Genomic DNA, 22,707 nt, shown 5'->3' with positions numbered 1-22,707 from the left:
TTGACTTAGTTTCTTCTCATCTCAACAGCCATGAGAAGTCTAACAATTTTCACTAAATATCTACAGAGGCAAAATCAGACGAGGTCGTGGTGAATATAGATGGCCCGAAGAAGAAGAAGGACAAAATACTCAAGAAGAAACTCAAAGAAGATGAAATCCCCAACCTGGCAGTCTTGAAGGTAGGTGGACACAACCATGGCAGCCATGGATGGGGTGGGAAGCTCAGAAGGGGAATTCTGTTGGTACCTCAGTCAATCCTACTAATACCTTTGTCTGAACTAACTTTGTCTGCATCATAATCGTTGATGCAGAGAAATAAACTTTAACAAGCATGCAAGCCAGGACAACGGAGCTTGCTAATTTTCCATTTCCTACATCCTCATATTGAGAAGGGGCATGACTTCCGTTGCTTAGCCTGAATCCAGGAAGGTGATTTAGAGTGTATGAGTTCTCCTGGGCTCACCTGTTGGAGCTTGATGTCGTCATACAGATGTGTACACAGTCAGAATAGCAGGAGTTTTACCTCTAACTCAAGTCAGTTCTATCAGACCAATTTTAACATTAGCCAGAGGCTATTAGCTAGAGACATATTTATGGATATGAAAATTGGGAGAGTGAAAATTATGTATCTAGATAACAAATTTAGATAAGTCATTTTGATAGGAAATTTGAATAAATGATTTAATTATATTACCAAACCTAAAACTCAATTCAATTTTCCATTTCTAAAGTATGTATATAATTTCCTGCTTGGAAAATTCATGTTTCTATGCATTATAACAAAAAGAAATATTCCACCACTTTATATGTGTTGAGAATTAGATGCTTAATGAACATGTATTGATTTGAATGTCCTCAAAATATCTGTGGTAGTCTATAATTTAACAACCAATGTCAGCACTTAAGTGTAAAAAGGTTTGTCGTATGCATACTTGTATTTAAAAATATTTTGGGTTTAGCTATACTTCTTGGAATTTCAAAGTTTATCAGAAAGATTTTTATAAATTTCAGCATGGTAGTTAGTTCCAGGAATGCTGAGTCAATCATATTCCTTATTTTGCTAAAGATCAATTAATGGCGGCCTCTAGGTTTTTCCAACGGGTATGTATCAAGGCTGGCTGTGGAGAACCTTGACATTTCCCCTTAAATAAACCCTGGGCCTTCCTTTCTCTGAGCACTGTCTTTTCCCTTCTCCCTCGAGATATACGACGGTGACCTCGAGAGTGAATTTAACAATTTTGAAGACTGGGTGAAAACCTTTGAGCTCTTCAGAGGCAAATCTATGGAAGATGACCAAGGCCTTGATGGAGACCGAGTCATAGGAAAATTTAAGGCAGGTTCTGAAGTTAACTCTTTTATTTGGCTCTCCTGTCCATAAACGTCCAATATGACCCCATTGTGTTCATGAGGGATTGTGGTGTGGGACATATGTAAGGAAAATCCTTCATCTTGACACAAGACCCTCCCTAGAAGCCCACAAGACCTAGCCCAAGTCTTTTGAGATATTTGGTTCACGGCCAGTGGTTGGAATTCAGTCCCATAGACTATTAAGGAGACAGAGTTGTTACCTAAAAAGATCAGGGAATTTTACTTTGCTTTTCCCACTCTTGACCTACCAAATGTATGAGTTATGCAAACGTACCAGTTGGATGATTAAACTAATCAAACAACGCAACTCCTTCATCTGGCAGACATATGGTGTCAGCATCACAAAGTAGCAATCAACACGTGCTGTGCTGGGCCCTTCATATGCAGTGTGGGGGCTGCAGTTTGCCCACGCGCATTTAGATCCTAGTTATCATACTAACCAGCGTCATGATCTTGAGCAGTACTTGACCTCCTTAAGCCTTGGTCGCAGCACCTGAAAATGGGAATACTGTAGTCAGGATTGAATGAGAGACGAAACAAGGACAAGCTCAGCAACTCCACGGGAAAGGCACTCGGTATCCCATCTGACTCTTTATGTTCCTCACATAACAGCCGTGGGGGGAGGGTGTTACTGTGCCAACACGGATTCACTGATGGGACATGAAGAAGCTCAGATAAAAGAGGTTACGTGAATTTCCGAAGGATACGCAGAGGGCAAGGGGAGTGCCAACCCCGGTCCTGTTGGATCTCAGGCGGTGCCCATTTTCCCAGTGCTATGCTCTCTTAAGCTTTTTGGTGGGCATATGACCATGTCATTTCAATGGGTTGCACTTTGTGGTTCCAGGGCTCCTTCTGCATTTACAAAATCCCTGAGGATTCCAGCACCGAGGACGGCGGGCAGCTGAGAATCCTGCAAGGGATCCCACCCAACCACCCCGTCAAAGTCCTGATCAGGGTGTACATCGTGGCGGTAAGCTCTCTTGTTTACGCTGAGGGGCTGTTGTAATCTGCTCGGGCTGCCATAACAAAATGCCACAGCCTGGGTAACTTAAACAATAGATATTTATTGTCTCACAGGTCGGAGGCTGGGAGTCCATGGTCAAAGTACCATCAGGGCTGGTTTCTGGGGAAGCTTCTCTACCTGGCTTGGAGATGGCCACTTTTTTGCTGTGTCCTCACATGGCTTTTCCTCTGTGTGTGCATCCAGAGAGAGGGAGAGAGAGAGAGAGAGAGACAGAGAGAGAGAGAGAGAGAGAATCTTGTGTCACTTCCTTTTCTTATAAAACCATTAATCTTACCAGATTACCAGATTAGGACACCACCCTTATGACTTTCTTAATCTTAATTACCTCCCTAAATGCCCTATCTCCAAATCCAGTCACATGGGGAGTCAGGGCTTCAACATATAAATTTTGAGAGGACACATTCAGTCCGTAACAGGAGGTGTGAAGGTTGGATGGTAACATGGCCATTTACTAGCTGGCCTTTCACTCAGAGAAAATACTTCCCAGGGATATAGGACTTCTCTGTGTAGTTTTAGTTCCTCCCTGGCTTTGCTGCTAACTGAGAAGGAAACCAAATAGGCTAGAAATTGGCAGCTCACAGGCAAAACTGTTAGAACAGGGCAGCTGTTACTGTGAAATCTTCCCCCCACCTCACCCCCACTCTCCACCCCAACTATGCCTCTTGTGGCAGTCAGAAATTTCATTTTGATGTATTTCTGAGAAAAAATATTATCTGCCATTCTGTCTGACTATGAGAACACTAAACTTCAATTGTGAAACTTTTTGAACTGATTGCCAGCCAGGAAGCTCGGGACCAAATTTGAGGCTCAATGAAAGCAATCGTCTGCTGAACCTTTATGGTTTATGCATTTGTTTTTATCTTCTGACCTTGGAGTTGATTTTCATAATCTTATTTGATTGCGGTAATCTTAATTTATATTAACTCTTTGCCTAAATTGCCTGCATCCTTTTTTAAAAAAATAGAAATGAAGCATAAAACAAAGACAAGTTATTGTTTAATGCTAAGGGAGAACTAAATGTTCCCTTTCCATCATGCAGTTCTCATGTTTTCTTCACCATCATCTCCATGACCACCGTCAGGGAGGTTGAGATTAGAAGTACTTGTAAAGAATCACTGGCAATGCTGAGTAGTCTATATTAAACACCCATCCACAGGATACTTTAGACTAGCCTTTTCTAAATTTTGTTCAGGAGGTCACTTGCGTCTTGGGATTTGTCTTGGGAGAGAGAATTAATATGCGTTTCTTGGAAACGGACCATGTGTACAAATAAATTTGAGAAATGGTGCATATAATATTTCTTCCTTTCACCACCAACCCCTGAGATTCACAAAGTTCATTAGCATATTCAAGGCTCTGAGAATTCCAGAAGCAAAGAAACCTATTTAATGGTTGAATCTTTAATCGCATTTTTTAAATTTATTGCTCCACACTGTCCCCCCACCCAGCCCCACAGAAAACCCTGCAGAACTATGGTTCTATGGGACACAGTTTGGGGAATACAGAAAGAGAAGTTATGAACAGTAGAAGAAGAGGGAAAAGTTTTTCGGACTACAGAGACTGGGGACCGATGGTTGATTGATTGATTGATTCAGCAAATGTCCACAGCACATGTTCTATGTGTCTGGTACCCTGTAGACAAAGGCCAGGAATGCAGACCAGGTTCCTGCTCAGGAAGCAGCGTGGGGGAGGGAGGGGCTTGGGCTGGAACCTCAGGACAAGCGGGACTTGAACAAATGAAGAGTCAGAGGGTGGTGGCCCTGGGTTGTAGGAAGTAGGATAAATTCACTGCGATTATGGGCTGTCCATGCTTTTCACGGACATTCTAGTGATCGCGATTGTGTGGTTTGCTCTCTCACACTAATATTTAATCAATTAACTATGTAATAAGTTAACTTAAAAATCTTTTAATTTAATAAAACACCAAGTGAAAAATAATCCTACTTAAAAGTTGCATAAAGAAATAAAAATCTCCCCACTTCTACAATTCTACCCCTCCCCCCATACATGCATATTTTATGTATACATAAAATGTTATATGTATACATTTTACACGTATACATAAAATATGTATGTATACATATAAAATACATGCATATTTTATGTATATGCAAATACATCTATCTCGATTTCCACTTGTCTCCAACTCCATCCAGGTTGAGATGGCAAATAGGATCCCTACATTGTGGTCAAGCTTGGCAAAACTAAGTAGAGCCCTGCTTCATGCATTACATATTCATCTTGCGTTCTCTTTTCTTACCTTGTGATGTAACTTGGGTGTTTTCCCAGATCAGTACATATCGGTCTTCCTCATTCTTCCTGGTGGCCACCTAGTATTTTCCTGAGTTAATGTTAGTGCCCGTTTATTCATTCATTCATCAAATGTTAAGAAAACCTTGTTCGAGGTCCTGGAGATAATATAATGAACAAGACTGACAATACCCTTGCTTGCTTGGAGATTACATACTAGTCGGGGGAGGCTGGGGGGTTAAGAAGGTATAAAAATAAACAAAGAAATGGATAAATAAAATGAATATCAGAGACAAGTGCTATGGAGAGAGTTAAAATTGTGGGATGTGACCACAGAAGGGACGGTTTGGGATTGAGTTTCTCCCTAAGTAATTGACATATAGGTTGTTTACAAAGGTGGCTATTAAACAATGCTCTAATGAACATCCTTGAAAATACAGCTTTGTGTGCTTATGCCATTCTATCTGTGGGACAGAGTTCTGAAAATGGGATTGTTTCTCACTCAGTTCTCACCTCTGCAGAGTTGCTCCATCTTTTCAGTATCATTCCTCAGTAGTCCCTGACACGGCCTTCTTTTACAAAGTGTTTGCTTGTGATGGTTTAATGCCCAGCTTGTCTGTAATCAGACTTCACTTTGAGAAACAGATCATTACTCAACCAGTCAGTGCTAAGTGCAAGAGTGACAGGGTCATGAATTCAGAGCCCGTAACTTCTGGGAGGAGCCTTCAGGGGTCCGTCCACCCCATGATTTCACAGATAGCTCTCAGAGAGATGACGTGACTTGCCCAAGATCCCACGACTAGTTAGAAATAGAAGTAGAGCTCCAATTCATGCCTTCGGCCTCCTGGTCCAGGATATTCCTCATTACTTTGCACTAAGTGCTGCTTTCCACTGGGGAGATGACTCCAGAGAAAGTTGAACTTGGGCAAAGCTGGTAACTTTTCTATTAACAGCAAAGCAGAGAGGCTAAAGCAGTGGTTTTTAGCCTTGGCTGCACACTCACTAGGGAGAGTCTAAAAATCCCAAAACCCAAGGCCAGTTAAATCAAAATATGTGGGGATAGAACTCAGTCAATTATTTTTTTAAAACCTCCCGAGTGATGTCAGGGTGTGCAGCCAGTGTTGAGAACCATCGGGCCAAAGGGATTTACTTTCTCTTCCCCAGGCATTTAATCTTAGCCCAGCTGATCCAGATGGCAAAGCAGATCCCTACATTGTGGTCAAGCTTGGCAAAACAGAAATCAAAGACCGGGACAAATACATTCCCAAGCAGCTGAACCCAGTGTTTGGAAGGTTAGTGGCCACTGGACTCGTGTTGCGTTGTGCTGTGCATTTGCTCCTGCTGCATGTCTCTCGGGGGCTGCTGTGTGTACATGTGCGCGTCTGAGTAAACGGTGGCAGGAGGTTAAATGCTGACTTCTGCTTGATGATAGCCAACCAAACCTAACCTTCGTGGAGAAAGGCCAAATTCTTCATGTGTGGTCCCTTCAGGAATTAGGTGGTACACGGTGAGCTTCAGGCCCAGGGTTTTCCAAAAATTTCTTCAATCTTGATCTTTTCTACATTCAGTTTCCTGCATGTAGTCAGAGAGGTTTCCGGTTTACAAACAAAGCAACCAAGGCCCAGAGAACCACTGGAGGCCCGGAGAGGTTTAGATACTTTTTCAGGTTCACACAGCTCATGAGCGGAGGAGAAGGGACCAGACTTTTGTTCTTGTCTCCTACCACAGGGACCAGACTTTTGTTCTTGTCTTCTCCCACCACAGGGATTTTTTTTTCCATCATATCATTTTGTAGCTCAGGCTGGGTGCAGTCAAAAAGTTGAACTGTATCCCCCACTTGTGCTTTGCTTTGCTGCAAAGTGTTTTAAAACACATTGCGTTTGTGTATGTTCGGGTGAACCATTCTCCAGTTCACAACCCTACCACCCTCATTTGTCTTCTAATAGAGTGTGCCACACATTTATGTTCCCCGCTCGAGTTTGTGCACCTGACGGCTGTTAACTTTGGAGTCAAGCAGACATGGGTTTTCATTCTGTCACATACAGGCTGTGTAACTTTATGCAGATGGCTTAACCTCTCTGATCTTGGTTTTCTTCATCTGCAAAGCAACAAGAGTGACACTTGACTATCAGAAACCTTTAGAAAATGAAATACATAGCACCTCGCACATTGTCTACTCTAGCACATAGTAGATACTTAAAACACATTAGCTTCCTTTTTCTCTCCCTTGACAGTCATTTTAGCAATGGGTTCATCTTAAGTATAATCAGTCTCCATCGGCCTCATTTAAATTCGTTTACATATTGTGATTACTTTGGACCCTTTGATATTTGATCAGCACGAGCCTCTTACACTTTATGGCTCCTGAGGAAATGAGAAAATAAATGATCTTGCCTGTTTGCCTGTTCAGGTTTATGAGAATAATTAAACAGATGTCAGGGAAGCTTACCCTTGCTACCCTGATCCAGAGATGGCTTTATCATTACCTGCCGTTTATATAACTAGCACTTCATTTTGCCAAGTACTTTGTAGTCACTTTTTATTAGCTGCTTTCACCACAGTGCCATGAATTAGTTTTATTACCCCAGTTTATGGCTGTGGTAAACGGAAGAAGAGGATGATGGAATATTCCCTTCTGCTTCTGGCATTACAGAGACTTTTCCAGTCGCCCTCCACGTGCGGATGCTTTGTTGGATGGGTATTTAATTGTTATTCAGGGACAGAGTTGCTGGCTCCATCTTGCACTGTTCCAGCAGGGAAAGCGGAGGGCTCCTGGGTCTGATTCGGGTCTGGGGGACTCCCCCTGTGGGATCTTACCGTAGGAGGATGGCACAGGCTCCACCCCCTGGCACCTTGCCTGCTTTACTTTTCTTTATATCCTCTGACATGATAGATGTGTTTGTGTTTATTGGTTGTCTCCCATCTCCCCACTGGATTGTAGGCTTTTCTTAGGCAGAGGCTTGGTCTCGCCTGCTCAATGCCACAACCCCAGCACCTAGGACAGGTGTGGCACAGAGCAGATGCTCCATAAATATTTGTAGAGCGCATGAATGAATGATGAATGGATGAAGGAACAGATGGATGGACAAACCTCCAGTTGTCATTGGGATTGAATGGGATCTTGTCAGTGCATCAGCCTGAGGTGGTACCTGTCTGCGGACAGCGGCGGTTCCTCATTTTCTGAATAACCACAGTACCTGGCACATAGTGGATGTGTAATAAATGTCAAATGAGCAACTTAATAAACGAAAGAGTAAATAACTGAACAAAGAAACAGTGGGACATCTTTGCTCTGAAGCTTAGAGGAACCAAATATTTCAACAAGGCTGTTTTTACCCGATTCGCGGTGCATTCTCTTTTTTCCAACCATCATTGTATCTAGAGATCGTATCTCATTGACGCACAAATTGGGATAAGCCTAGTTCTTCCCTGGGTGACTGAAAGTCCAACCAAGGTGGGCTGCTTTGAGTAGTTCTTTTAATGACAGCTCCCATGAAAATTCATGAGAGGTTAATCTGTGAGCACACAGCTTGGGGAGATGGGACAGAGCAATTGAATCCTCTGTCACAGTTGCCAGGGGCGGTTAAGCACTTAATAAGTCCTTCCTCGGTGGCAGCCTGGTGACAGCTAAGCTCAGATAGGAGGGTGGAGACTTCCTGTGAGAGCCTCTAGAATATCAATGACTGTTTGGAATCCAAATCCCCGGAGTCCCAGGGTTGCAATGCTCTGTCTTCAGGTAGAAGCCCCGCATTTCTTCCCCACACAGCCGTATCCCTGGCCCGCTGGAGCGTCCTCAGTCGATTATAGTCACTGGAGCTGTCAAACACCTCTGATTTTTTTCTCCCTGAGTTAATTGGCTCTGGGCTGTACTCTGATTTCAGTCCCTTCCACCCTGCAGAGTGAGAGTCAGGGTTCAGTGGATGTGACCAGGCGAGTAGCAGCCCAGACAGGCCCGGGGACACGCAAGGAAACCACGGGCCCTCATTCTCCCTTCCTCCCCATCTCCTCTCTCTCCCTTGCTCCCCAACCAGCCCGCCCCACCTTTTCCCAGTACACCAGAGTCCGGGAACAACTAGAGAAACACTTGTGCATCTTGATTTGATTTTTAGGAAGACATTTCCCTAAAATGTTGGGTTTCATTCAAACTTCAATTCTTCAGTATCTTCTCTAATGCGCAGTAGCACAGATAGTGTGTTGTCACAGGAAGTCCAGCGGCGCCTGTGTTCCCTTCAACACCTTGCACTGGTGTGGTATGGTGGAAAGAGCCAGACCCGGGACTCAGCAAACTGGCACTCACGCCAGTTAGGCCCGATTTATGCTCCTGAGCAAGTCACTTGTGTTCTCTGGATTTCTATTTCCTTATCGGTAAAATGAAGGGATTTGATATGGTCCCTGAGGTCCCGTAGAGTTCAAGGCAACATATTACATGTCTACTCTCTGTAGGTGATTTGCAGGCTCCAACATGCAGAGGTCTCTGTCCTGAAAGGGCTCAGAATCTCGTAGAGGCCGCATTCCAGTCCTGCAATTCTGTTTTTATGATTTTTCCCATCTTCGATAGGGTCTTCATCTAAAATAAACTCAGCTGGCATTCCCTGATGAAGCAAAAATGGAGGGAAAAGGAAATGGCAATTTGTCGGGTGCCAGATGAATGCTTAGGAGTCAAATGTATGCTTTCTATAAACCACATCACATTTAACCACCATGCTATAGTATAAAGAAGGCATTTATCCCCACTTACACATAAGGAGGCTGAGAGGGATGAAATAACGTTTCGCAGTTTTACAACCAAGAAATAACGTTTCGCAGTTTTACTGATTCAAAAACCAGTATTGGAAATCAGTTATGCTTGAGACCAGTTTTGCTCTCACCCTAGTTGAAGACTGCAAGAGAGTCCATGAAAGAGAAGATTATTGTCTACTGGGAATTGACAACAGAATTGGAATTGACAGCAGTTTGTATCTCAGTGAAAAATTAAACCAAATAAATATCCACTAAGTAGTAACTGAGTTTCTGGGTGTTTAGTGAGTTCATATGAATTGTAGGCTAGCTAAAAGCAAAGCGGGGGAAAGTTCACTGTGTGGCCAAATATTGTTGACCCTTAAAGCCTCTACTTGGACCACAGGTCATTTGAGCTTCAGGCAACGTTCCCAAAGGACTCCCTGCTCTCCGTCCTGATCTATGACCATGACATGATCGGGACAGATGACCTCATTGGTGAGACCAGAATCGACCTGGAGAACCGCTTCTACAGCAAACACCGAGCCATCTGTGGCTTGCAGAGCCAGTACGAGATGTAAGTTCTTTCTCCTATGGAGACACCGCTGGCATTCTGAGGCTGTGGCCTCAGCTTGTCCACGCTCTGGGAAGGCCAGCCAAGGCTCAGCTTTAATATCTCAGCAGGGCTCCACGTCAGCAGAGCTGGTTTGGGGAAACTGTTCCCTGCACCAGAGGGTGGTAGGGGTGGGGGAGGCAGCACTGATTTAGAACCTAAAGCAGGTTCTTCAAGAGTCGAGAGCTGAATTGTATGTGTTCATTCACTCAGCTGGGCCTGGTGGGCCCGGTGGGGAATGATGGTAGAAGGGGAATGATTAGTACAATACAAATGCCAATATTCCAGTTAATTATAACTAACATTTATGAGGGCTTATGATATACCAAGCACTTTACATGGAGTATCGCATTCAATTCTCTCGAACCCGATGAGGTGTTATCCCCATCTTAAAAATGAGGGAAGTGTGGGTCTAACTCTTACGGTTTCCAGAGATTTTGAATTCTACTTCATTTGAAAATTTAGACTACCAGTTTTATTTTTTATAAAAAATATGTTGTATCTGATATCTTAAAGAAAAAAATGAAATCTTATAATTACAAATTTCAGCTAGGAAAATAGGAAAAACATTCATTAGATTTTCATGGCATACTTTTAGAAATATTTTTCCTGACTGTAAAATAATATATATTCATTGTAGAAAATTTAGGAAATAACACAAAGTACAAAACTAGGCTCAAATTATTCTATGCAGAGATAGGTGAAAATTTTTAATGCGTTTCCTTTTAGTATTTTTTTCTATGCTATTTTTTCCTCAAAGGTGGACTCATGCTGTCTGTGCAATTTTGTAAACTCCTTGTTGCACTTACCCTTATAAGCATTCTATAATCTCATTAAATATCATTTGAAAACATTATTTTAATAGCTGTGTGGTGTTCCATCATATGAATTTATTGTGAAATGACACAACCAATTTGCCTTCCTGAATTTTAGGGCATTTATATTTTTCTTCTTTATTCTATTAGAAATATTGCTGCTATAAGCATTCACATATAAAAGCCACTGCACATACCTCTGATAATTCACTCAGTACGCTTCCATAGGCATGGATAATTCCATTGAAAGGAATGCACACTTTAAGTACTGTTAATATATATGTCCACATGGCTCTCCAGAAGGGTTGTGCCCATTTAGACTCACATTCACTGAGTCTGAAGGCCTGTTTCCTCCATGACATGATTTTTAGACAAGTCTCTACTGCTGGCCCGTCCTTCTCTGAGCCTAGAATGGCAGTTCAGTTTTGGAATTCTAGTGAATGTATAAGCCTCCTGAGGTATTTACGTCACTCTCAAGTACCTGAGAGGGTACTATTCAGAGGGTGATTAACTGTCTCTGAAGTCAGAGAAGGAAGCCGCAGGCCAACATGGGGCATCCTTTGTGCAGAAGAATTTCCTGACGGTGGAACTACCAGGGAGCAGAATAGTTTAGTCAGGGAAGTTATAGCTTTTATCCACTGAAGAGTTTTAAAAATAAGACATGAGCATCTATGTCTGGGGAAGCCTGTGTGTGGTGCTGGGCCTGGGCTGGATGGACTTTTCAGGGTCCTCATATATCTCCGGCACAATGTAAGACAACTGCTTTCTAGCCATGTTTTGATTTATTGAAATGCTTAAACAACTTAAATTCTAATGAATCCTGTATGAAATGTGCAACAAAATCCAAGCTTATCTTGGGCCTGGCTCTTATGAAGAATTTCATTACCACTTAATAACTTTTAAACAAACAGCTAGTTTGTAAGCGAAGAAGGGTTGGAAAGAAACTCAGCAGCAGGAAAATCACTGATTAGAAAAATAGCACATCAATGCTTTCTGCCTGTGTCTTGAGTCTACAATATGATTGGGGAAAGCAAAGAGAGGAAAGAAGCAAAGGAGCTGAAAGAATGAACTAGGCTTTCCTCGTAGAATAAATAGCAGCCAAATGGCTATTCTGCTAGAAAGAAAATAACGAAGCAAAAACAACCTGCAAAGAAATCCATGGAGACAGAAAGCAAATGGGTGACTGCCAAGGGCCGGGCTAAAGAGGAATGAGGAGGAGTAACTGCTGAATGGGTAAGGGTTTTCTTTTGGGGTGATGGAAATGTTTTTGGAATTAGAGGTGGTAGTCATACAACACTGTGAATGTACAAAATGCCACTGAATTGGTCAACTTTAAAATGGGTAATTTTATGTTATGTGAATTTCCATTTTTTAAGGTATAGTTCTTTAAAAAAAGAAAACTATTTGCAAAGGATTTTTATGTCAAGCTTCACAGACGTCCTGCTTTTCATAAAAACATGCATAGGCATAGGTATTGACCAGAAAAGAGAGAAAACAAAACAAAACAATGAAAAACATTAGCCCCACGTGTGTAGATGGCAACTTGAATCTGAAGGAAACCACACAGATCATACTTCGGTGGCCATTTTAATGGGGACAATGAGTGTGTCTTTCCTGAGGAAGCTGGGCCTCACCCTATCTGTCCTTCCTCCACTTTTCAGAGAAGGGTACAATGCCTGGAGAGACACATCCAAACCCACCGAAATCCTCACCAAACTTTGCAAAGACAACAGACTGGATGGACCCTACTTCCGTCCTGGGAAAATACAGATAGGAAACCAGGTTTTTTCTGGAAAAACATTCTTCACTGAAGAGGACACTGGTAACTTCCCACAGTGTATCCTGCTGATGTTGCTCTTCTTTCGGAAATACTGCTTCTGGTGGTATTTGTGGCTGGGAACGTGGTCATCTATTGTAAAAGTAATGCATGCTAATGGTCGAAATACGGAAAAGGGGGATAATGAAAATCACTCATAATCCCCCAAATCAGAGATAAGCACGCTGCATGCTGCTGTATTTCCTTACAATGTGTGTGTGTGGTGGAGGGTGCAATATGTAACCTTTTTACAAAATTGTTAAGTGTACCTCAGTATATTTAAAGGAAACCTTTAAGGGAATGTTTAAAAATGCATCTGACACCCATCACTGCCCTCTCACAGGAACATGCATCCGACAAGTCTCTTTATTTTTCTCTCTTCCATGCAGATGAGGTGGTGGAATCTTATGAGCACCTGGCCCTCGAAGTTTTACACTCTTGGAAGGATATCCCGGAGGTTGGATGTAGGCTGGTTCCTGAACACATAGAAACTCGCCCACTGTACCACAAGGATAAGCCAGGAATGGAGCAGGTAGTGGCCAAGCCAGTTCTGGCCCCACTAGGACTGTTCATCCCCAAGGAGTATGACTTTCCCCCTAAAAGTCAATCTTCTGTGCCCTAGAAGAATGGTGCTCAAACAGGGACCATTTTGACACATACCCCGCCCCATCCTAGGACCTTTAGCAATGTCTGGAAAGAGTTTTGGTTGTCACAAGTGGGTGGGAGTGCTACTAGTATCTAGTGGGTAGAGGTCGGGATGCTATTAAACATCCTGCACTGCACAAGAAAGCTCTTTACAGCAAAGAATTATTCAACCCCAAATGTCAGTAATGTCAAGGTTGAGAAGCTATGCCCTAATCAATGTCGGAATTACTGCTTTTTCCTTTTTAGGATTTGAGTTGGCAAACTCTTTTGGAAGAATCCTGACATTTCAAAAACTTCCAAACTCGTCTAATATGCACAAGGCCTTGTCCAAAATCTATCAGTAACCACACAGCCCACTAGTTTTCCCAGGGAAGTAGTAGATGGTGGCTTGCTTTGAAGAACTGGCAAGAAGTGTGGAATACGTAACTAGAAATCTGGGTTAGGAGTTGGAAGGGAAAAGAAGGTAAACTTTAATAAGATCCTTCTGTGTACTAGGTCCTTTACATAAATTATCTCACATAATGAGGATGATCATAGAATGGTTTATCCAAACCGTGGCCATTTTGAGAGTGGAAAAGGGCACTATTAATAATTAAGCTGTACAGGGGGCCCACCCTGGGGTTTTCCTAGGCAAACGAGGCTGTGTGGGTCACTTTACTCTTATTCCTTAATACAGTCTCAGCATGTACTTAATATGATCCTTGTAAGATAAGAAAATTGAGGTTCAGAGAATTTAAGTAATTTGCTCAAAGTTTCTCAGCTGGGATTTCACACAGACAGTTGGAGGCCCTCGTCCGGTCCCAGCACTGGACTCACTCACTGTGTAATGGGCAAGGCATATGCACTTGACTATCATAGCACAGGAATACCCCACCTTACTATCCCAGCAGTACTGGAGTGTAAACCTAGTGATAGCACGTGTCAGGGAGTGCCTTGAAAGGGTAAACCTTATCAGATGGAAAAGCTTATCATTGCTTCTTGAAATTTACTACAATGTTTGAAAGTACTTAGTTACTGGTATCCTTCCTGTCAGATGTGGCTTTTTGATGAAAGGTGAATGTCAATGTATCTTTAGAGAATAAATCATCTCACTTTTCCCGAGGACTGTTAATCCTCCATTGATTGGGTTCTTCTCTTCCCAAATGCTAAAGCTTTTCTTATGTCTTCCTTTCCCCAGAACATCTTTTTGCCCCCTAGCCAAGCCTTCCATCCACCTGTAACCTAAATAGCCATGCTAGTGGAAGTCCCACTTCCTTCTTATAAAATCCCCCCGACCCTTCCCCCCAGCCCTTGTCCATCTCTCACTGTCTTGCTTGAACTGACAGAGGACTTAGAATGTATACAACAGATCTAACACGGAATCCACAAGACCTTTTCCCCACATGGGCTCCTAAGTATCTTGCAACAGGGTAAATAAAGTCTGATGTATGGAGTTCAAGGCAATGGATGGTAGGCCCTATTCTGCCACTCATTAGCTGCAGGACTTCAGATCATTTCTTTGACTTCTCTGAGCCTTAGTTTCTTTATGTGTAATACAGAAATGTAGCTGGGTGAGCATTAATGGGGATAATGGATGTTAAGTTATATTCAAAACAATGAAGCGTGGTATTTCTGACAGATAGCGTTATCTTTTTCATCTTTAAGAGTTTGTAGAAAGAGCAGAGTCTCTGGAGTCAACACGCGAGGGTTGAATCCAGACTCTACTACATACTGTCTGTGTAAGCATGGGCAAGATGCTTGCTCATCTGCTAGGTAAGAATAATAACATCTACCCAGTGCAAAGATTGGGAGAGTTAATGGGATCATGCTTATCAAGTGCACAGTTTGTGTCTACACAGAGTAGATGTTCAGTAAAGGTTTGCTTGCCCTTCTCCTGCTTTTAATATATGCTCTGATTAATTCTTACTCAAAATGTAAGTTCTGTCTTTGTCAGCAAATATTCTAAACATGTATAAAGCTACCAAGCTGTATCTAATATCCATTTCTAGTAAAGAGATCTGTTAAAACCGTGAATGATCAATTATTCATGAGCTCCTCCTTCAAAGCTCAAGGAGGTCTTTTTTTCTTAACTAGGGCCGCCTGCAGATGTGGGTGGACATGTTCCCCAAAGATATGCCTCAGCCTGGACCTCCTGTTGACATTTCACCAAGGCAACCCAAAGGGTAAGTCAGCTGCAGCCCCCGCCTGCACCCCCTTCAGGAGAGAGACCATGGTAGCAGACTAAAAGATCACGATACTTCATCTGGTGTCTAATATGTCACATTGATTAATTGGCACCTGATAATTGTACCTCACTTTTTACCTGGCCCATTACAGCAAGAGGTGAGTGGTGGTTGATGGTAGTAGGGTGGAGATTGGAATGGTGGCCCCTGTTTTATGGTCGGGGTTACTGAGCTTCAACATTCTGAAAGATGTTGATTCATAGAGGAAGGATCTGCTCAGAGAAATTCACAGCCTCGGTGATTCTAGGTGGGACACTTGCTGTTGATGGAATTAGAACTTTAATGTTGGTGTTTTTGAACTTGGTAAAGCTGAGGTAGCAATACTAGAATCACATAGACACCAGTTGAATCAGCTTTCAAGGTTTTCCACCTAATCCTGCCTTCCCTCATTCCAGATATGAACTGAGAGTAACCATATGGAATACTGAAGATGTCATTTTAGAGGATGAGAACATCTTCACAGGACAAAAGTCAAGTGATATTTATGTGAAAGGGTAAAGTCATCAACAAACACCATCCTCGCTTTCCTTCCCCTCCTCACCTCTTTGACCTCTAACCAAACCTATGCCTCATGGAGATACTCCACCCATATTCCACAAAAGGAGTTCGTCTTATTCACCTTGTTACACAAAGTCACTTTCTTTGTCAAATATTTGTCTCATTTGGCCAATTTGCTAAGAATTATTATCTTACGAAAATATTTTTGTGAAAAAATCTTATTATGTAAACATCTCTTTCCGTTAATTGTTGGATACCTACATTTTTTGAGTGACGTTTAAAATACCTTCTATATCTGAAGGAAATAGAGAGATATAGTGCTATTGATGAAAGACTAAGTGTTAAGACGATTGTAAGACTAATACAAAAGCTAAAATTTAGACCTTCGCATTGGCTAGTTCTACTCATAAAAAAGATACCAACCTAGGACTCAGGAAACAAAGCATTTTATATCTCTCTTACATCTAGGCTATGACACAAATGCCTTAGTAGGCTTCTTGTTAGTCAGGGAGGGAGATGAGGGGGTAAAAAAATCAGAAGCAAAAGGGACATAAACACGTACCCTCAGAAAAAACTCATCTCAGCCCCATCTTGGTATCTCTTTGTCTTCCCCAACCAAGAAATCTTCTTCATTGACTCTCCCATTTCTAGTATGCCATTAAATCGTGTCCATTTTACCTCCCAAATAGCCATCAGCACTGTCTATTGTTTCCATCTTCACCACACCACCACCATCGTCTTTTCCTCCATCATCCCTTGCTGAGCCACTGAAATACCAAAACCATCTGAATTGGTCCCTCCATTTTCACTCTTTCTTCCATTAATTGATTCTCTGTGTTGAAACTTGAGTTATCTTTTAAAAACACAATCTGATCATGTCAGTCCTATACTTAAAATCCTTTAAGGGCATCCTATTTTCTCTGGACAAAGATTCAAATCCCTAATATGTCCTAAAATATTTCATATGACTGGCCCCTGACTATCTCTCCAGCCTCATCTCACTGGATCAAGACTCCCCCTTGCTTTCTGCTCTCTAATCCACTGAGCTTCTTTCCCTTCTTAGAATGTATACAATAGGGCCTTTGCACATCTCTCTCTGGTGACTTCTGCTGCCCTACCCTTATCCCTCCATCCCCTACCTCCATGGCAATAGCTCCATGAGGGCAAGGACCATCTCTGTTTACTCTCCATCACTCCTCTAGCATCTAACTCACTCCTTCCGTCATAACAGATACCACATATATATTGCTTGAGTGAGCACCATCTTTAGCTAAATAATTGTGTCCATACCACAAGTGGTACCACTTCTCTGAGAAGAGAATGGTCTTTACCCTCCCCTGCCCTGTGAGAGAGGGTTATCTGCTTTTAGAAAACACATGGTTTGGAATGATCAATTAGTTTGTATCAAAGTGTCTATCTGCTCAATAATTAATTCACCATGAATTAAGTACTAGGGGAAAATGTGAACTTTAGCTTATTTTAGGCTGGGGATGGAGAAGGAAACCAGATAATACTAAGAAGAAAAATCAGCATAGATAATTTGGTGTACACAAAACACTTTATAGTTATTACCTCATAAATTCCTCACAACAGCCCTATGAGCTAGGTACTATCATTGTTTCTATTTTCCAGATGAAACAAAGGCACAGAGATATTAGATAACTTACCTTTGGCTGCACAGTTAGTAAGGGGTTGAGCCAAGATAGAAACCCTGGTGGGTGCAGGCAACCCCATACCCTTCATGCCACACTGATACAGGCCTGCTGGGTTTTTGAGACCCACAAACAGAGAGGAGGGGCCAGTTACAAGCATGATATCCCAAGTCTAAAGAGGGCTCTCAGGGTGAGAGAAAACTGATTACACTTTCATTTCCTATTTCCTGAATTTTTCTTCATTATTGTTTGGGGCTTCAGGTCTATCCAAGACCAACTAGAGACACTTCCCTAACCTGGCTTAGAATGAGAATCTTGTTTCTGTTTTAGACTCTTTGACCTCTATTTTCCCCTTTCAGATTCAATGGAAACTTGCATCTAAATCCAACTATATCATAATCTTCAAACTATGATCTACAACCACATTGAAACTACCGTGTTTCCCCGAAAGTAAGACCTAGCCGCATAATCAACTCTAATGCGTCTTTTGGAGCAAAAATTAATATAAGACCCGGTATTATATTGTATTATATTATATTATATTGTATTAAAGACCCAGTCTTATTTTACTATAAGACTATAATTTTTGCTCCAAAAGATGCATACAGTTGATTGTCTGGGTAGGTCTTATTTTCAGGGAAACACAGTCGTTAATTCACTGTGGATTATACTGATGCCTGAATAATGTGCTCTGAGGGTTCAACTCTTTTTCAATTTTTATTCAGGTGGCTAAAGGGTTTGGAAGATGACAAGCAAGAGACAGACGTGCATTACAACTCCCTGACTGGAGAGGGGAACTTCAACTGGCGCTTCCTGTTTCCGTTTCAGTATCTCCCAGCTGAGAAGCAAATGGTTATCACCAAGAGGGAGAACATCTTTTCCTTAGAGAAGATGGAGTGTAAGACGCCAGCTGTGTTGGTGCTCCAGGTTTGGGATTTTGAAAGGCTGTCCTCAGATGACTTTCTGGGTAAGCCAGTGGCTTCATCAAGCTCATATTGATGCTAAGGGTTTTGTCCCAGTTTGGGGGGAGCTTGGTCTGATTTAGCTATAAGGATAATAATTTCGTTGTTATTTATGATAGCAAAACATTGGAAGTACTTCAAATAGCCATTGATAGGGTATTGGCTGAACAAGTTATGGTGTATCCATATGGTGGAAGAGACATATTCAGGCGTAAAGGGACCTTTGCTTTACCACTAAGAAGCTGTTAAATTTTGAGCTAATTATTGGTCCACTCTGCCTCAGTTTGCCTCAGTTGTAAAAATGGGGATAGTAGTATTACATATCTTAGAGGGTGTCGGGAGATGTAAATATGACAATACATTTTAAAAACTAAGCACAGTGCTTCCTATATAGTAAGCACTCATCAAATGATAATCCTGCAGCCATTAAAATATTAGAATATTTCATGAGGTGGATAGTTGTGCGAGATGCATTAAGTGATAAAAAGTGTCAGAAAAAAGGAAACCCTTTCTATAAAATATATGTTTATATGTACAGGAGAAAGTGATAGTCACAGACAGATAAGTAGAGAGAAAGACTGACATAAGGATAAGAACTAATGCATAGAGCAGTGGTCAACTCTGGGGGAATGGAATGATGGCACATTTTCCTATTATTTTTTGCATATGTGCATGCTCTAAATGTTCACAATGAACAAATATTCCTTTTGTAATAGGGAAAGGCTTTTTAAAAAAAGATACATGATGCTTTCATGGCATTTTCTTATATTGTCTTATATTCATTCACTTATTGAAAATACATGGGTGAGAGAGAGGAGCTACAAAGTTAATAAGACTTAGTCTCGAACCTGGAATTGTTTAGTGGACTCCAAGAGGGAGGTGAGGTACAGGAAGGGGGTTCTCATAGGCTGACCTATGCTAAGGCAGGGGAAGGCTCAAAGGACAGGCACGTGAGCCAGACCGCACTCAGGGAGCAGGGAAGATACCGAGAGCAATGGCACTGACAACCGAGGTTTAAAAGTTACATGTTGTGACTCTACTCTTGTCTTCTGCCTGCTACCACATTATGAATGCTTTGAGGGCACCAAACATGTCTTGGTCAGATTTGTACCCCTAATACCTGGCACATGCTAGTGACCCAATATGCTGATTGAATGACTAGTGAGTGGATGGATGGATGGGTAAATGAGGGTGTTGATTGATTTTAAAAGCCCTTCCATAACTGTCACTGGCTTCTCTTCACAGGCTCCCTGGAAATGAACCTCAATAGTTTCCCCCGAGCAGCCAAGTCTGCCAAAGCCTGCGATCTCACCAAATTTGAAAATGCAAGTGAGCAGAGCAAGATCTCCATATTCCAGCAAAAGCGTGTGCGGGGCTGGTGGCCTTTTGCTAAAAGCAAAGAACTCACAGTAAGTGACAGCTGTAGGAGATGGGGTGGGGGTCAGACAGGGGACATTATGTTCTTTAAACGAGTCATTTGGTGAACTTCAAGTGAAGTGCCTTGCAATGAATGACACAGAGCCCTTGAGGGCAAAGGTTCTGCTGAGAAGTAAGAATTTTGATAACTTTATAAATGCATTAAGCCTTCCATATTTCAGCATACTTGATTTAATAGCTGTCTATGTCAGGGTGGTTTTCTATCCTCTTGGCTTGAACTTGGGCCCCTGGCAATAATTTTTTTCAACACTTCTTGAAATTATGCATAAAATCCTGACTAATGTACAGTTTTACATAACTACCTCATCCTTTCCCCCTCAAATGTGAGACTCAGTTTAAAAAGTGATCCATCCTTTTAAAGCTTCCCTGAGAGAGTGATGCAGGGAGAGCCATTTATCCCTTTTTCACACTGCTAACTTGGTCCACACTGTGTGGCACATGCTGTGGGAATTTAGACCTTTCACAAATAGTGGGAAGAAAGTGTCTTCTGGCCTTCCTTTTATTGCTCCTCTGTAAGGGTAATTGCTCCTCATTGCTCCTCTGTAAGGGCAAAGGGATGACTTAAGTGACGGGTGAAGTTGAGAAAAGGGACTGAAACTATATCATATCCTCTTTGCTTCTGTCCTCTACTTGGGGCCAGTGTGTTCTCCCTTCTGCTCTTCTGGCCAGTGGCAGCAGCGTACCCAGGTCAGGACGCTCCTGGTGGCAGATCTGGAGAGATACCTGTTTCTGTGTTGTGTGTGTGTGTGTGTGTGTGTGTGTGCGTGTGTGTGTGTGTGCTTTAGGGGCGCAGTAAGTGCAAGGCAAGGATTCCCTTTGCACCTGACGGGGTAAATGGCAGCTGCCGGCCTGACTCCCTGGTGTCTAGAGTAATTATGTTTTCTGGGAGTTTTTCTTTCTTCCCTCCATTCATTCTCAGTGTAATCCCTTCTGGTTGGTGAGATTGGGAAAAGAGAATGAAGTTCCAGGCAGACTCATTCTTCCCAGTTCTCCCAGGTACTTCCTGAGGGTTTGCTACATGGTAGCCTCTGTACTTAGTTCCAGGCTTCACAGCTTAGCACATAATAGATGCTAAATCAATGAATTGATTGATTGGTGAATGAATGAATTCAGAAATACCCTCAACCAGCTTCGAGTCCAGTGAGAAGAACAGCTGTATCAGTAGTGTGGTCACACAGGAATGAGTCAAAGTGTAAATGACACAGGAGAGAGGAAGGAGGGAGCTAATTCTCTCTGTGGGAGCGTAGGGTCAAGTAGGGCAGAACATGAATTTTCCAAGGACAAAGGATGATGAAAAGGTAAAGCCACTCAGTAGCAAAGAAGACTCCTAGTGCCCAGATCTTGGTTTCTAAATATCAGTTCCTGCTACAAAGATGCCACCGGGCATCTCTGGAGAAATGGCTAACTCCAGGTCTAGGACAGATAAAACACAAGATAAGTCTCATTGTGACAAACAGGACAGTTTGAACAACAAAGAATGGCTAAGCTTTGGGCAGATAGCTTTTTCTGAGTTTTGAGTTATTTCCTTAATTTAGCTACCCAGAAGTGGAATTCCTAGTCTAAAGAATAACTATGTTAAATATTGCGCACGCAATCACACCATAAAATGTATGTATATACATATGTATATATGTACAGGTATGTATATGTGTATGTGTGTGTGTGTGTGTGTATGTTTGTTTGTGTGTATTCCTCTTCTGAAAGGATTTCGTCATCGTACACCGCCACCATTAATATATGAAAACGCCTCATGTCGTGCCAGTGAATTGTGTTTAATAAGCAATGATTGCGGAAGAAAGCATGTCTGACCAGAAGGCAGTCACTTCTCAGGATGCTTGACATCACTCTCCAGGCGCGGTGAAGTTTGAAGCCCATCATTAAAATGCAGTACAATCAATCTAGTCTTTCAGGGCCTTTCCATCCATCCATAGATGTCATTAGGTTAATAAACAGTCTCTTGAACAGTCCGGTTTTTTTCTAGCTCTGATTTAAAATTGCATTTGGAGGATGTGATTAGCTTAAGACCTCTCCTGGGTGCTTGGTTGAATACTGCCGACTGAAATAGGATGTGGAACCCTCTGGATGGAGAGATAAGGAATAAGGAGCAGCGTTTATCAAAATATGTCCGTAAACACCTTCCCTCTGCTGCCTTTGTGACACCAAATAAATGCTCTGGGACCACTCAGGCGGGTCAGGGAAGAGGGGATAAAGCTCTTGATGATAATAATGGATGACTCCTCTGCCAAGGGCAGAATTCATTTTATATTCTCTGCCTCCCTGTCTTTTGCATTTTTTTTCCTTTGCAAAAAAGGAAAGACGGGTCCTTTGGAAGACGGGTCCTTGGGATATTTCTGGGTGTTTTGTATATGGGCAGAATATGTTTCTCACTAAGTCATGTGTTTCTGTCCACAAAATAGTGTTGAAGGTAAGAACGATACATTTTTAAGAAGTTACTATTTACCAGGCACTAGGTTGAGCATATGTGTTATTTCATTTATTTTTCAAAGCATCCTTACGGGGTACATGCCGTTAACATCCCCAGAACAGTGAGTCTAAGAGAAGGAAGTAACCTACTCAGGGTCACACAGCTGCTGAGCGGTAGAACCTGGTTTCAAAGGTAACTCTGTCTGGACCAAATCCTATTCACTTCGTTCTCAGGCTACGTGATGCTGTGCTATAATATTCTTTA

General features: G+C 42.1%; 1 protein-coding gene across 1 annotated transcript in view; it reads left to right on the top strand.

Annotated features, from left to right (window-relative positions):
* FER1L6 (fer-1 like family member 6) overlaps positions 1-22,707 on the top strand; it is a gene marked incomplete at its 5' end in the record, with an annotated part of 103,320 nt that overhangs the window by 75,001 nt on the left and 5,612 nt on the right. Inside the window, 11 exons of the mRNA XM_081070895.1 lie at positions 67-179; positions 1,202-1,333; positions 2,213-2,338; positions 5,807-5,934; positions 9,765-9,935; positions 12,448-12,608; positions 12,992-13,134; positions 15,321-15,409; positions 15,865-15,963; positions 18,345-18,586; positions 19,827-19,990. Of these exons, the coding sequence (XP_080927021.1) occupies positions 67-179; positions 1,202-1,333; positions 2,213-2,338; positions 5,807-5,934; positions 9,765-9,935; positions 12,448-12,608; positions 12,992-13,134; positions 15,321-15,409; positions 15,865-15,963; positions 18,345-18,586; positions 19,827-19,990 (1,568 nt within the window). The remainder of the gene's footprint in view (positions 1-66; positions 180-1,201; positions 1,334-2,212; positions 2,339-5,806; positions 5,935-9,764; positions 9,936-12,447; positions 12,609-12,991; positions 13,135-15,320; positions 15,410-15,864; positions 15,964-18,344; positions 18,587-19,826; positions 19,991-22,707) is intronic.

Source organism: Rhinolophus hipposideros, assembly GCF_964194185.1.
Source record: "Rhinolophus hipposideros genome assembly, chromosome: 13".
In the NCBI taxonomy this organism is placed as follows: domain Eukaryota; kingdom Metazoa; phylum Chordata; class Mammalia; order Chiroptera; family Rhinolophidae; genus Rhinolophus; species Rhinolophus hipposideros.
Note: the sequence above shows the minus strand (reverse complement) of the source record. Positions and strands in the feature narration are given on the sequence as shown.